The sequence below is a fragment of the Engystomops pustulosus genome, chromosome 3 (assembly GCF_040894005.1).
Source record: "Engystomops pustulosus chromosome 3, aEngPut4.maternal, whole genome shotgun sequence".
NCBI lineage: Eukaryota > Metazoa > Chordata > Amphibia > Anura > Leptodactylidae > Engystomops > Engystomops pustulosus.
This window is the reverse complement of record NC_092413.1, coordinates 84,869,893-84,882,947: the sequence shown is the minus strand read 5'-3', so window position 1 is coordinate 84,882,947 and position 13,055 is coordinate 84,869,893. Positions and strand designations below refer to the sequence as shown.

At 42.5% G+C, this 13,055-nt stretch overlaps 1 protein-coding gene across 10 annotated transcripts in view; it reads left to right on the top strand.

The window, feature by feature from the left end:
- The first annotated feature begins 8,565 nt into the window (after positions 1 to 8,565).
- Positions 8,566 to 13,055, top strand: part of QKI (QKI, KH domain containing RNA binding) — a 93,798-nt gene continuing 89,308 nt past the window's right edge. For 3 of the 10 annotated variants that reach the window (XR_011854127.1, XM_072141294.1, XM_072141298.1), the window contains exon 1: positions 8,567 to 9,147. Coding sequence is in view for 8 of the 10 variants with exons in the window: in XM_072141294.1 (XP_071997395.1) it covers positions 9,006 to 9,147 (142 nt within the window). In the remaining 2 variants the exon portion in view is untranslated. Of the gene's footprint in view, positions 9,148 to 12,741; positions 12,877 to 13,055 lie in introns of those variants that run through there. The other 7 variants (XM_072141296.1, XM_072141295.1, XM_072141299.1 and 4 more) reach the window with 4 other exon arrangements.

Below are 13,055 nucleotides of genomic sequence, written 5' to 3'. Positions count from 1 at the left end.
ACTCACCTTATGACAGAGATCACCAGTGTCAACCATAGGCCGTGTAGAGGGCTCTAGATCATGCCACATATCTTTTTCCTTCTGACCACACATGTCACTGCACATTCTTCATCATGACATATAATCACAGCAGGAATGAAGGTAACAACTAAGGGGAGGGGTGGAAAATAAGGTAGGGAATGGATTTTTTGCACAATCACTAGCTGAATCTCTCATGTTGTTTACAGGCAATGCTGGTGGCGGACATTTGAGAGGCATGAAAGATTGCCCCATGCTTCCGCTACCTTGCTGGTTGATATCTATCACTAATAGTTTGGTATATGGCAGCTAGTTTTATATGTGGTAATTAAAAGTTTCATCATAAAATCCAAAGAATCTTTAGTCTGTACAAAAATATTACAAATATAATCCATTGTCCTGTCAAGTAGTTTTCAAGTGAAGGACTTTGTTTCTTCAAATTGAAAGAAGCTATTTGGTGTAATCCAGAGTTCTTTATATAGTACAGTAAGCATATGTTACACAAGAATAAATACAATTAATGCAAATTGATTCCATTAAATATAATTAGTTGAGAATTATGACAGGTAAATGATCCCTGCATCAAGAATCTTTCATTCACAGACATTGAAGGTGACATTTTCCCCTTGTAATACTAGATAAACAGTCGTGTCAGTATGTCCCAGTAATATCATCATTTTACAGAAATTTGGGTAAAGATTTCTTTGATATAAAGTCTGCCCAATCTACCATCTAAAGATAAGATAAATTGCTAAGATGTTTTATAAATAGACATATGTCATGAACTAAATACATATATCACTATTATACAATTAATCATAGAACAAGAAATTAATCACAGAGGACACCCAAGCAAATGATCTCTGTATGTTCAACCTGTAAAGCGGCAAATACCGTCATAGCTGATAGACAATATGCTTGGGATTTTAGTCCTCATCTTGTCTTCTCCCTTTGTCTGTATTACAACAGTCACAATTAGTCAGTCTGGCACACAGAGAGGCTCACCAGTTTCTTCCAGTCATCTCGCTGCACATCACAATGTTCACAGACATAGCCACACTTGAGATTTGCTTTGGGCGCACCAAAGAATACCAGCATGCATGTCTAGCAGTGATCATTGCGGAAGAGGAACATTATTAATCATGATGGTATTCTACTATGACACAAAAAGAGCTCTTTAAAGTGAGCAGGCATCACATAAGGGTTTTCACTCTCTTATTTCTCAATAATAGCAAGGATATAAGTGTCAACATAGACGGAGGATTATTATCTGATATGGAATCACAGTAGCAGTTCATTGTAAAGTTAAGGTGCTGGAATCATTCAACAATTCAATATCTTGTTGAGGCTTGAAAACTGAATGTTAAGGTGTTTGTACAGTTGAGGAGGACTTGCATCTTCTCCTAACATATCTGTAAACTTACTCTCATTCTTCATGAAATTGTAAGGCAGTAGCATTGTTTGATTTGAATGTCACATTGTGTCCTTCCTTTACTACTGCTCACAGAAGAGTACAAATAAAGTGGGTGTTAAAACTTGTCCTTTGTCAGTCTCTGTATGAATATACTCCAAGTGCCAAAACATCCCTTAGACAAGTGGAACGGTTACAACCTATATATTCATATGTGGGAGGAATACTGTATGTACACTGCCTTACATATTTGTAGATTAAACACTAAATATTTCATTGCATTACACTGTACATGACAAATTTGTGAAGTACAACTCTTGCGCATTTAATAGCAATATCTGTGAAAGGCTTATAAAAGTCTCTTACATATTGGATAGAGCTTTGTATATGAAGTGATGAATAGCACTTCACATGAAGCCACTGCTGGTGAAACGTGCACAATGTATGTCAAATGATCACTAGCATCAGTAGAAGAAACCTAAAAGTGTCCCATCAGCTCTATTTTAATCTACCTGTAGGTAAAGTATACTAATACAGGTGCATACTGCAAAGTTTTAGTTGTCTGTATTATGCATTCTTTATTTTAATAAAAGCAATCCCAGGAAAACCTCTTTAACAGGTCCAAGATCGGATCCAAGATGGCCCCCTAATATGCAGAAAACGCCCACCTTGTATGGAGAGGGCTCAGCCCGTGAGCCCTCTCCATACCCCCAGTTGGCATGTGGCGTAATACTATGTCACATATCGGTAAGGGGTAAATATATGTACCTTTTCATCCACTCCAGCATCACCAGCTTTGTCATACTTCAATAAGTGCTGAGAGATGTTAAAGATTTATAATCCACAAAGCAATGATAACCTTCTCCAACATTACGTTATTATGGACATGTCTCAACCAAAACATGTCTCAATGGGTAACCACAAGCTGATGGTACTAGAGGGGTGAACACTTGAGTATTAAAGGATTATGATTATTTAACGGCACAGTAAATCTGTAACCTGAATTCACAATACTGCAACCTCCTATTTCCTACAACTGAGCCTTAGTGAAAGAGGAATCAAAATTGTGCAAACTGGAGATTTAGAATGGTACTGGAGTACAATTTAACATAACATTTTAAAATTTTAAATATTAGTCTTCAAATATCTGCTCTCCCAGTATCAGCTCAATATTGAATAAATAGTATCCAAATAAAAGCATGTGTGTTGTCCATATAGGAGGTTATATTTCCAGATGGCATAACACCCGAAAGTGTGCAAAAGACTCAACTAACTACCATACAGTGGGGTTTATTAGGTTTCAAATTAATGTAACTAGACAAAATATTCCAGCATTTCATACAGAATCTGGGATTTAGGCTCTATTGGGTACCTTAGTCGTATCCATAATGCAGGCCATCTCTGCCTTCTGTGGAAGTGTCCTAAATTGGTTAGATATTGGGTTATTTATTTTTAACTTTGCAATGGAATCAAAAATAATTATTCCTAGATATTAAAAAAATAATTTGAGATTAACCCTGTTGCAAAGGGAATATATTTCTAGCAAGACTTGATATTTGGAAAATAGATTTCAACTTCTTTTCCAACAGTAGTAGATTGAGTAGTAAGAGCGGATGGTATTGTGCAATGTGATAGGAAATTATGTAATCAACAAGGATCGTAAGGAAAATGTAACAAGTGAGTGCTTTGTATGAAAAATCAGTTTTTTTAAAAAAAAAAAATTCTCTCCTTTTTGGGGGTATAAACTTGTATTGTATTGAAAAACTACTTTCCATCATGTAAAAATAATGTGCTACTGTGCTACCGTGCTATGTAAAAGGCAGGTCATAGATAATATTATCAGTTTTACCAGAAGAACATGGTAATTTATTTTGAGGAATATAGCAGGTTAAAAGGCCAGTATGTAAAGGAAAGGTAACAGAGGTACAGATTGCTCTCAGCACAGGACTGTGGTATAACAGGTTCTATAACAGGGCTGTCAATCACACTACATGAGATACAGCCTTTCTCTCCACAGTCACAAACACTACAGGTTCCAGTACAAAATATTTAGTTAATTAGTAAGGTCTATTTCACATGAACGTGTGCAGCCTGTGTATACTTGCTGTATGGTGGCACAATCCCAGGGGCTGGGATTCCCTGCGTTATATAGGAATATAATGCAGGGACGTTCCCTGAACAGTATGAAATATTACAGTTCCAGGGCAGCTGCTCGGCCGGCAGAGGGAACGTCCCTGCATTATATTTCTGTATAATGCAGGGATTCCTGTCCCCTGTACTGTGTGCAGCCAATGGGATTGTGCCACCATACGGCACAAATACATGGGCTGCACACGTACATGTGTAACCGGCCTAAGCCTGAATTTTTATAACATACGTGGGACACCAGCAGAACTGGTTACTACAGCTATCCAACTTTAAATAAAGATTATTTTTCTGTCAATTATTTTGGATTTCCTTTAAACTTGTATATGCTGCAATTTTGCAAAAAAAAAATCTTTTAATAAAATGATCAGTGTGCTGGAAAATTATAGCGAGAAAACTCTTTCTCTTCAATGTGTATGGTGCTCTCTTCATTCTAAGGAGAGTGGGAGGGAATTATTCATGCAAATATTCTTTTTTTATTGATGCCTTCCCTAGATACTGTGAAACTCTACAAACACAAATAGCTCTTGCAAACGAACCAATATTCAGGAATGGATCTAGTAAAGTCTTCTAGCACTTCTGGTGATTCTTCACTTTGTAATATGACGCATATGTACACATTGGACCAGCCAAAATACATCAGCAGAATTAATCTTCATCCCCCAATCAACACTGTCTCATTTGAGCAACAACTCTCCTATGTGTCGATGCCAGAATAAGAGTTAAATACCAAACTGTCTGATCCTTATTCTCTGATGTCTGACAAAAAATTGTTAGGAGGCACTATACACATGGGATTGTCATCCAATCTCCTTGAAACCATTGGTGTTGTAGCCTTAACTATTCTGCCTTTAAAATCATTCACCCTCAAGAATAAGTCAGCATAGCAAAAATAAAAAAATGTTTACTATTAAAACAAAATTGCCTTAAAGGGAACCTGGTCAGCAGGTTTTCCCCATTAAACCTAAAGATAGTATAGTCATACTGTGCCCCATGCTTTTGTTGTAAACAAAAAAAGATTATATTATATTGTTATTGACAAAAATACATCATTTCACATATATAATTCCACAATTTTGGTTGCCCCTGGATCCGACCCCCAATCGTCTGATGACTAGGGTCAGGCATGGCAGATTCTTCTCATGAATAGTTTCTCCTGTCTGCTCCATGCAGCGGCCCCCACCCCTGCATTCCAAAACAAGCTCAAACACAGACGCTCACATGTCCATTGTCCATGTCCTGCCGGCAAGCAGCATCAGGAGGAAACTAAATCTAAAAGCTACAGACAGATAACATCTATAAAGCGGGGGAGGGATGCATCATGCTTCTGTATGATATTGATCATACACAATGGGGCACATTTACTAAGGATCCGTCGGACGTATTTCTGTTGGGTTTTGCAATTTTTTCCGATTTGCCCTTAATTGCCCTGGGTTTTTGGCGCACGCGATCAGATTGTGGCGCATCAGCGTCCGCTTTCATGCGACACAAATCAGGGGCGTGATCCGACTGATTCGGACAAACCGCAGAATTTAACTTTCAAAATTGTTTCGCAAGATCAGCACTTACATGCACCGGGAATGGTGAACTCCGGCGGACCAGCGACACATGCAGGAAATTGGACGCACGATGTTAGTGAATCGCGGCAACTCCGAATCCTCGTCGGACATTCCAGATCGGCGGCCTCAACGGGACGGGTAAGTAAATGTGCCCCAATGTGGTAGACATTGAAAGGAAATCTTATGTCCAAAGTTTTTTTTTTTTTACAGGGAACCTTTCATCTGAGTTGGGTTTTATATACGTAGGTACACTGTTACTTGTTGTATATGTTTAAAAAAAATGTAAATGTCAATAAAAATTACTTGATTAAAAAAAAATTGTGTCAAACAAGTTTATACTAAAAACAAAAGCTAGGCCCTTACAAGAAGAAAAAGAGGTTAGTGAAGAACTGACACCATATTGACACTGCTATGCTACACTCAAACAGTTGTGTGCTCATAATAAGTCACACTGAGACAGCTGTCTCAGGCATCAAGTTTTAGAGATGTGAATGCAGAGAATTAATGCTGAATATCAATGTGATTGCTGGAAAATTGTCAAATCTTTGTTTCTAACTCGTTAGTAGATCAAATCATCAGCAATGTGCAACATTTAGGTCTGATTCTCGTGTTTATAGTGTGCCAGCTGATACAAAGACTGAATTGTTTAGGGCAGATGTAAACTACCCATAGCTTCTCTGTTTGTGTGGACAAGATGTCCAGTCCAAGCAGGCACATGCATCTCCAAAACAGTAAAAAATCCACTGGGTGTCTGATGGAAGTAATGAAAGGGAGAGTAAAATCATTATACCATATCACTTCTTTATAGGGGTAGTCCAAGAGTAGGGGGCTGCTTAACAAAATAAACATTTACAGGCGGTCCCCTACTTAAGGACTTACAGATGACCCCTAGTTAAAGACAAACCCCTGTGCCCACTGTGACCTCTGGTGAAGCTCTCTGGATGCTGTACTTTAGTTCTAGACTGCAATAATCAGCTGTAAGGTGTCTGTAATGAAGCTTTATTGATAATTCTTGTTCCCATTACAGCAAAAAATTCTCACTGGGGCAAAAAATATTTTGTCTGGATCAACAATTATAAAATATACAGTTTCGACTTACATACAAATTCAACTTAAGAACAAACCTATGGAACCTTGTATGTAATCCTGGGACTGCCTGGATTTACCTCTGCAGTCACCCTGGTCATCCCGCACTACCGTCACTCTGGTCCGTGTCCCTGTTTGCTTCACGCAGCACGGAAGCTGTGTGGAGTTCAGGTTCCGGCCAGCCGTCCCTATTCCCGGCGCTGTATTGGACAACCCCTTTAATATAAACAATAAAAAACTTCTCTCTGCTAGTCTATTCACCATCATAGGGACTGCTAGTGCAGTGGATGGCTCTCCCCACATGTCTCGCAAAGAATGAAGTAGCAGTGCACATGCTTGATCTGCTGCTCCATTGAGAAATAAGCCTCTAATCTGATGGCCAGTGGGTGCCCAGTGGTCAGACAACACCATGGCTCTGTGGCCAACCCCTATTTGAATGTGCTTTATGGTAGGCACTGATTTCTATAGACAGGTTTCCCAAGAGACCAGATGCAAAAACCTGCCCTAGGCAGAACTTCTGTAAGACCAAACATCCACTCGTTATGACTATTTTATGTTTAATATACCCATAATGGATGCCAAGCAATGTATCTTCCCTACAGGATTTCGTATAATGCTATTTTTCCAAATAATATTGGATACAGTAAACTGTTTTTTTAATAGATTGCTTGGAGATGTTAGCCTACTTCTTGTGGTAACTTGTAAGGAAGCATTTCCACACGTGGCAGGATTGTTAGAGAATGTCAGCTTGAGAAAATGATTTCCATGCAAAGAAAGGAGACTGTAGCTGCTGTATATGCCTGACTCTCTGCATCAAACCTGCTGCATGTGAACATAGTCTTAAAGCTCTTGTTAAATGGATCAATTCTACATAGTATTACTTCACATAGCGAAGTAGTTATTAGGTCAGATAAGAGTGCTGCTTATCTCATTGCCATCACCATTGCCATTGCATCATGAAGGTGGCACCAACAGCTGGGTCAGTACCATCAGAGCAAGGTGTCATGATTTCAGGACTACTGGGTGCTGATGCCTCCTTACAATGGCTGTATAGGTCCTGGGCCAAAAGCGACGGGATCTAATAATGTGTATTGTGGTAAATTATACAAGTGCTCAGAAGATGCATCTGGCCCTTCTGTAGACATAGAAATAGTGTAAAAAAAATAATGGAACATTACAAAAAGTTATATAAAAATGGAATTATGGATAACAAAAAACAAATGTCAGAATATCAGATTTTTTTTGTTTACATTTCTCATTTACTTTGACTCTTCCCTGTACCCACACTGGAAAAAAAGATGTCGGGGGGTGGGGGGCAGTTGCAGCGACTAGTGCAGAAGCAGGGCCAGGTCTCCACCTCTGCCTCTTCCTTTCTTCACTGCATTGAAGTAGCACTATGTAGTAAATGCAGGGCCCAGCGGTGCTGCCGGCACTATGGGACCGGACGGTCATGCGATTGTGGGTCTGCAGGGGTTAATCATGTCCAGTACAGCTCTCATCAAACTCAGGGGTAGTTTCTCCTAGCCACCTAAAAGAAAACAAAGATTAAAAAAAAAAAAATCTGTGGAAATGTCTCCCAGGGGTTGTTTATGACCTCATGGGGGACATATAAAGTTAAAAAAAAATGAATAAATATTCAAAAATAAACATGAATATTTCCCAATAAACTAAAAAAGAACCCCTCTTTACACTACAAAAAACATTGCGATAGTCGACTTTACATATAATATATATCAAAACGACCTTCATACATTAGGGGAAACTGTATATACACTATACATTATATAAAAAATATAACATTTCTCAGTTTTTTGTAACTTTAACCCACAAAAAATGAACAAAAAGGTCCTTAAATTTGTGACTATCCCATGTGTCATGGAAAAAGTGCAGTCAACATGTTAAGGTTTTCTCTTTAACAAACATGAAATTCTTGTCGAGAAGGGCTCAGCTTAGAAATGTCGCAGAGATGCTTCCTATTCGCATTCTTCTTTAATCTGCTCTGTAGGGGTTAATAGAATTTGAAGTTTTATCCCCCCCCCCCCAAATTCCATCGTTAAAAGCATAAACCCCGATAACGGAATCATGTGACGGCTGAGGGAAGGAGACGCCGTGTAACGCCGTCATTCCCCGGTAATAAGGAGGGTGGCGGTGCCATTCCTGCCACCTCCTGGGCACCTGTGATGTGAGGTATACATGTGAGCACGGAGGGGCTATAAGCACACCGCTCCGGGCAGGCGCCGGGGCGCCCTCCTCCTCCCGGTGACCGTGGCGGGCTCCCCCTTCCTCCGCCTGTGACTCCTCCCCAGCTCCTCCCCCTCGTGTCCTCCTATCCCCTGCACTCCCCGCCCCGCCGCCTCTTCCTCTCTCTGTTGCCTCAACTGAAGCAAACTCGTATAGAGGAGAAGCGGCAGACAGAGCGCAGCCTGAGAGCCGGCTATAGGGACGTATCCACACAGGGAGAAGAGAGGCGGCATTGTGCTTACCGGGCAGAGGCGGGAGCCCAGCGGCGGGAGGCGGAGGAGACGGCGGCGGTGGTGGTGAGCAGACGGCAGCCCGGCCAGTGTGCTCCGCAGCCTGTGCCCTCCCATTGCCCATAGACTGCGCGGGAGAGCGCACCAGGGGGAGCACGGCCCCTGCCCTTCATGTGTGTGGACACCCGGGGGCGGCAGAAGGAAAGTGCGGCTCTCGGGCTCTGGGCTCCGCTGAAGTTTGGGCTTTGTGCTGGGGCTGCAGCCTCGTCCTCTCCTTCTTGTGATTAGTGCCCTGCGCTCCGGAGAGATTGGATAATGGTGGGGGAAATGGAAACAAAGGAGAAGCCCAAGCCGACCCCAGACTATCTGATGCAGCTGATGAACGACAAGAAGCTCATGAGCAGCCTGCCCAACTTCTGCGGGATATTCAACCACCTGGAGCGGCTCCTGGACGAAGGTACATCAGGCCCCCCACCCATAGAGCACCCCGGGGGCTGCCATGTGACCCGCACCAAACTTGTGATGTAATCAGGGGGACACATAGGGGGCTGGTTAGGGTGAGAGCACTATATATAGGTCTATGTATATATGGGATAAGGTGGGGGAACTTTTCCTGTGGATGGTATATAGGTTAGGGTTCTCCTTACTGGAATGTGTACACAAGGCCTCCATATAGAGGGGAAGTTTATGGGACTCTGCTGGCTTAATGGACTTTATAGAGGCCTTGAAGTGGATTAGGGATATGTGCTCCCTGAGCAGTGACCTGTATACTAGTAGGGGGTGAGGACGCTAAGGGTGCTTTATAGAGGGGCGTCTATATAGGACAGTAGCCCATGTGTACGTAGGTGACTGCGGGGACCTCAGTACAGTGGCCTGTTTTGTATGTAGGTGACTGCGGGGACCTTAGGACAGTGGCCTGTATGTACGTAGGTGACTGTAGGGACCTTAGGGCAGTGGCCTGTGTGTATGTAGGGGACTGGGGCAACCTCAGTACAGTGGCCTGTGTGTATGTAGGTGACTGGGGCGACCACAGTACAGTGGCCGATGTGTATGTCAGTGAATCGGGGGGGGTCCTCAGTGCAGTGGCCTGTGTGCATATTGGTGAATCGGGGGAGACCTCAGTACAGTGGCCTGTATGTAGGTTTACTGGGGCGACCACAGTACAGTGGCTGATGTGTATGTCAGTGAATCGGGGGGGTCCTCAGTGCAGTGGCCTGTATGTAGGTGACTGGGGCGACCTCGGTGCAGTGGCCTGTGTGTATGTCGGTGAATCACGGGGGTCCTCAGTACAGTGGCGTGTATGTAGGTGACTGGGGTGATCTCAGTTCTGTGACCTGCATGTATGTAGGTGCCGGTGGGACCTCAGTACAGTGGCCTGTACACACATGAGGGTGGGGGGAGGCAGCTCTCTTCTGTCTGGTATTATATGTCAGGGCTATATCTGTTCCCAGGATGAGAGCTCTATACCAGGAATCTCTTAATCCAGTATTATTTACAAATAGCTGGGTGGCAGCAGGATAGTGCCCACATCTGAGCCCCTCTAGATGCCATAGCTGAGCCTGGATTGCAGTTCAGGCACATAGCTTTGCTAGCAAAATAGGATGGAGGACTAACTATAGCCCATGTGTGATTTGTCTGCCCTTAGTTGGCATCAGAACATGTGGCATATGAAGGGGCTCTACAGCTATGCGATAACATTATTAGTGAGAGCAGCCGCTTCCACATGTCTTCTGAGGACAGCCTTTGTATTGGTTTATGGATGTATAGAAATAGAGGATTGGTATTGATCCGGCAGACAGGCAGGGGGCAGAGCTTGTGATGTACTTGGGGAGGTTAGAGCAGCACACATGTCTGTAGTGGCTAAATCTATGGATGTGATGAGGCTCTTGCTTCCTCTATTGATTCCATTTCAGTAGTTGGATTGTGCGTTTCCAGTTTCCTCCTCGCTCCTTTTTGGTTGTAGCTGTAAACAGTTCAGTCCATGAAGGGTTACAGCGTAATAAGCAGCAGGCAGATCTGTCCACTGTGTCCTGCTCCCAGTAGATAAGAGGGTGTAAGTAGCGACATTCAGGGGTCACTGGGTATAACTACAAGTGCAGGGAAGTAGGAATTCCTTCACATAACCGGACTTTTATTTCTTCTTGCTATTTCCTCTAGCAGGCACTTACCGCCTGAGCAGGGGGTGGGCACTTTGTTGTTGTTGCAGCTGTTGGACAGACAAATGCCAGTGTGTAAATATTTGCCTGGCAAACATTGCATTAGAGCTTTCATGTCACTGCCCCATGGAGGCAGGAATCAAGGAGAGAGCCGCCTGGATATTAGAAATGCTGTAAACTAAATGAGCAGTTACCTCCATTGTGCTACTTTACAAGGAAGTAGACATGGCCTGGGGAGGAATTCTTCTCTCCGTGGATTTACAGCTGTCTTTCCAGAGATGCTACCACTCCAGGCTTTGTATTCAGGAGCCTATTGATCCAACAAAGCAAATGTTGTGAGCAAACAGAACACATTGGACTGTACTGTTACACAAGGCCTGAACGTGGGCAGAGGAGCCGTATGGTGTTCTTAGCTTCTGCTACAGCTAGATTCATCAGTGTGATGGCATGCTGAGTGGGTATACCAGAGACGAGTGCTAGTCACTGGCAATTGTCTATCGTTATATCACTGGGCCTGGACAGCAGATAATGTTGTAACAGGACAGTGTTGTGCAGAGTGTATATAGCCCCCTCTCGGGGAGTAATATGGTCCGGATTCTTTTGCAGTGTAGTAGTAACTTCCTTACAGTGTAGGGATCAGCTGTTGCCGTAGTCCCTGTAACCTGATGCTTCAGGCTAGCTCTGTTTAAAGGGCTTGGTTGCTCTTCCTGTTTTTGCGCATTTGGCCTGTGCAGGCTGGAGGAATCTGTATGTGTAAAAGGAGGGGGAACTTAAAACTTCCAGGAATGTGCAACAATAACACTGCTGGATGGAGGCAGGAAAAATCCCTGCATGGAACTCAACTTTATTTAAAAGCTTTGGGTTCTAAACCACTAAGGGGCGCCCCTACTTCTCTACCAGTTCACATCAATGTGATTTTTGTTGTGGGAAAAAAACACTGACTGACTGTAGCTCATACAAAGACACATTATGCTGGCTAGTTCTGTTTCCCTGTGGTGGTTAAGAGCGAATTGGGCACTGCTGAAAGCAAGTAACACTTGAGCTGTAAAATATGCACACATAAAAAATCTAGAATATTATACCAGCCAGGTTTGCTGAATGTTCATTAAAAGAAAATTGTTCTATTAAAAAAAAAAAAAAAAAAACAGAAGACAAAGCCCCTAAAGCCTCCTAGATCCATGATGTTCTGAAACGCTGTGGAATTTTCAAAGGCTTTAAACGCTCATTTCATCTTGGAATCAAAATGATAAAACAAACAAAAAACAACAACACAGCCTTGTTCCTCCTGCCTGGTGAATTATTCAGGCAGCGAGCAGCTTCTCTAAACGCCTCACTCAGGAGAATTGGCTTTACCCGTTTTTCTCTGGTTTTTGTTTATTTTTATTATTTGATGCTCGCAGAGATCCATAGTAAAGACTATGACATTTTTTAAAGAAAGTGAAATTCGTAGAAGGACTGGGGAACGCTACAGTTCAGGACAGGGAGCCCAAAATTCTCTTTTTAAAGATTTACTTCTTGGATTCTCCAAATTTCTCCAAATTTGTAGCTGTCGCTGTGATCGTAATACTCAAAATATGAAGAGGCATATGGGAGGAAAACCAAGGGAAAGCTGGTTTATGGGATACGTCTGATAGAAGACTAGGCCTGAACCCAGATGTGCTTTGTCTGTAGAGACCTACTAATTCTAAGACCTGAAATTGTTACATAATCCCAGCGCAATATGGGGATTTCTGCCAAGTTCACAAATGCCAATATTTGGCTTTTCAGTTTGGGCGCTGCAGGGTTAATAGACCTGATGTAAATGACGCCATCTGAGCGGCAGTTGTTATTCCGCATGAATGGGGTACACTAAAACCCTTCCCATGCTTTGCTGTTAATATTTGGGAAGATTCCTCCTGTATAAAAGACTATGGGGAAAAATGTTGACCGTGGATACGAGCATTTGGCATTGAAAAGAAGGAAAAGCAGACATATGACATGGATGGTGACAGGGAGCAACAACTTGCATCAACTGGGAATTGAAATATAAGGTAAAACTTATATCCTGCTGTAAGACATGGACTCCTCCCGCTGAGCGGCTGTTTTCTCCTTGCAATGTTTTGTGACTAAGTGATTTTACGATCCCTTCGTTTTTCTACGTAATGTTGAGATTTTAGTTTTTTTTGTCTGTCCTGATCACAGCAGCATGGGCGTTGGTCGTCGTGGGTTT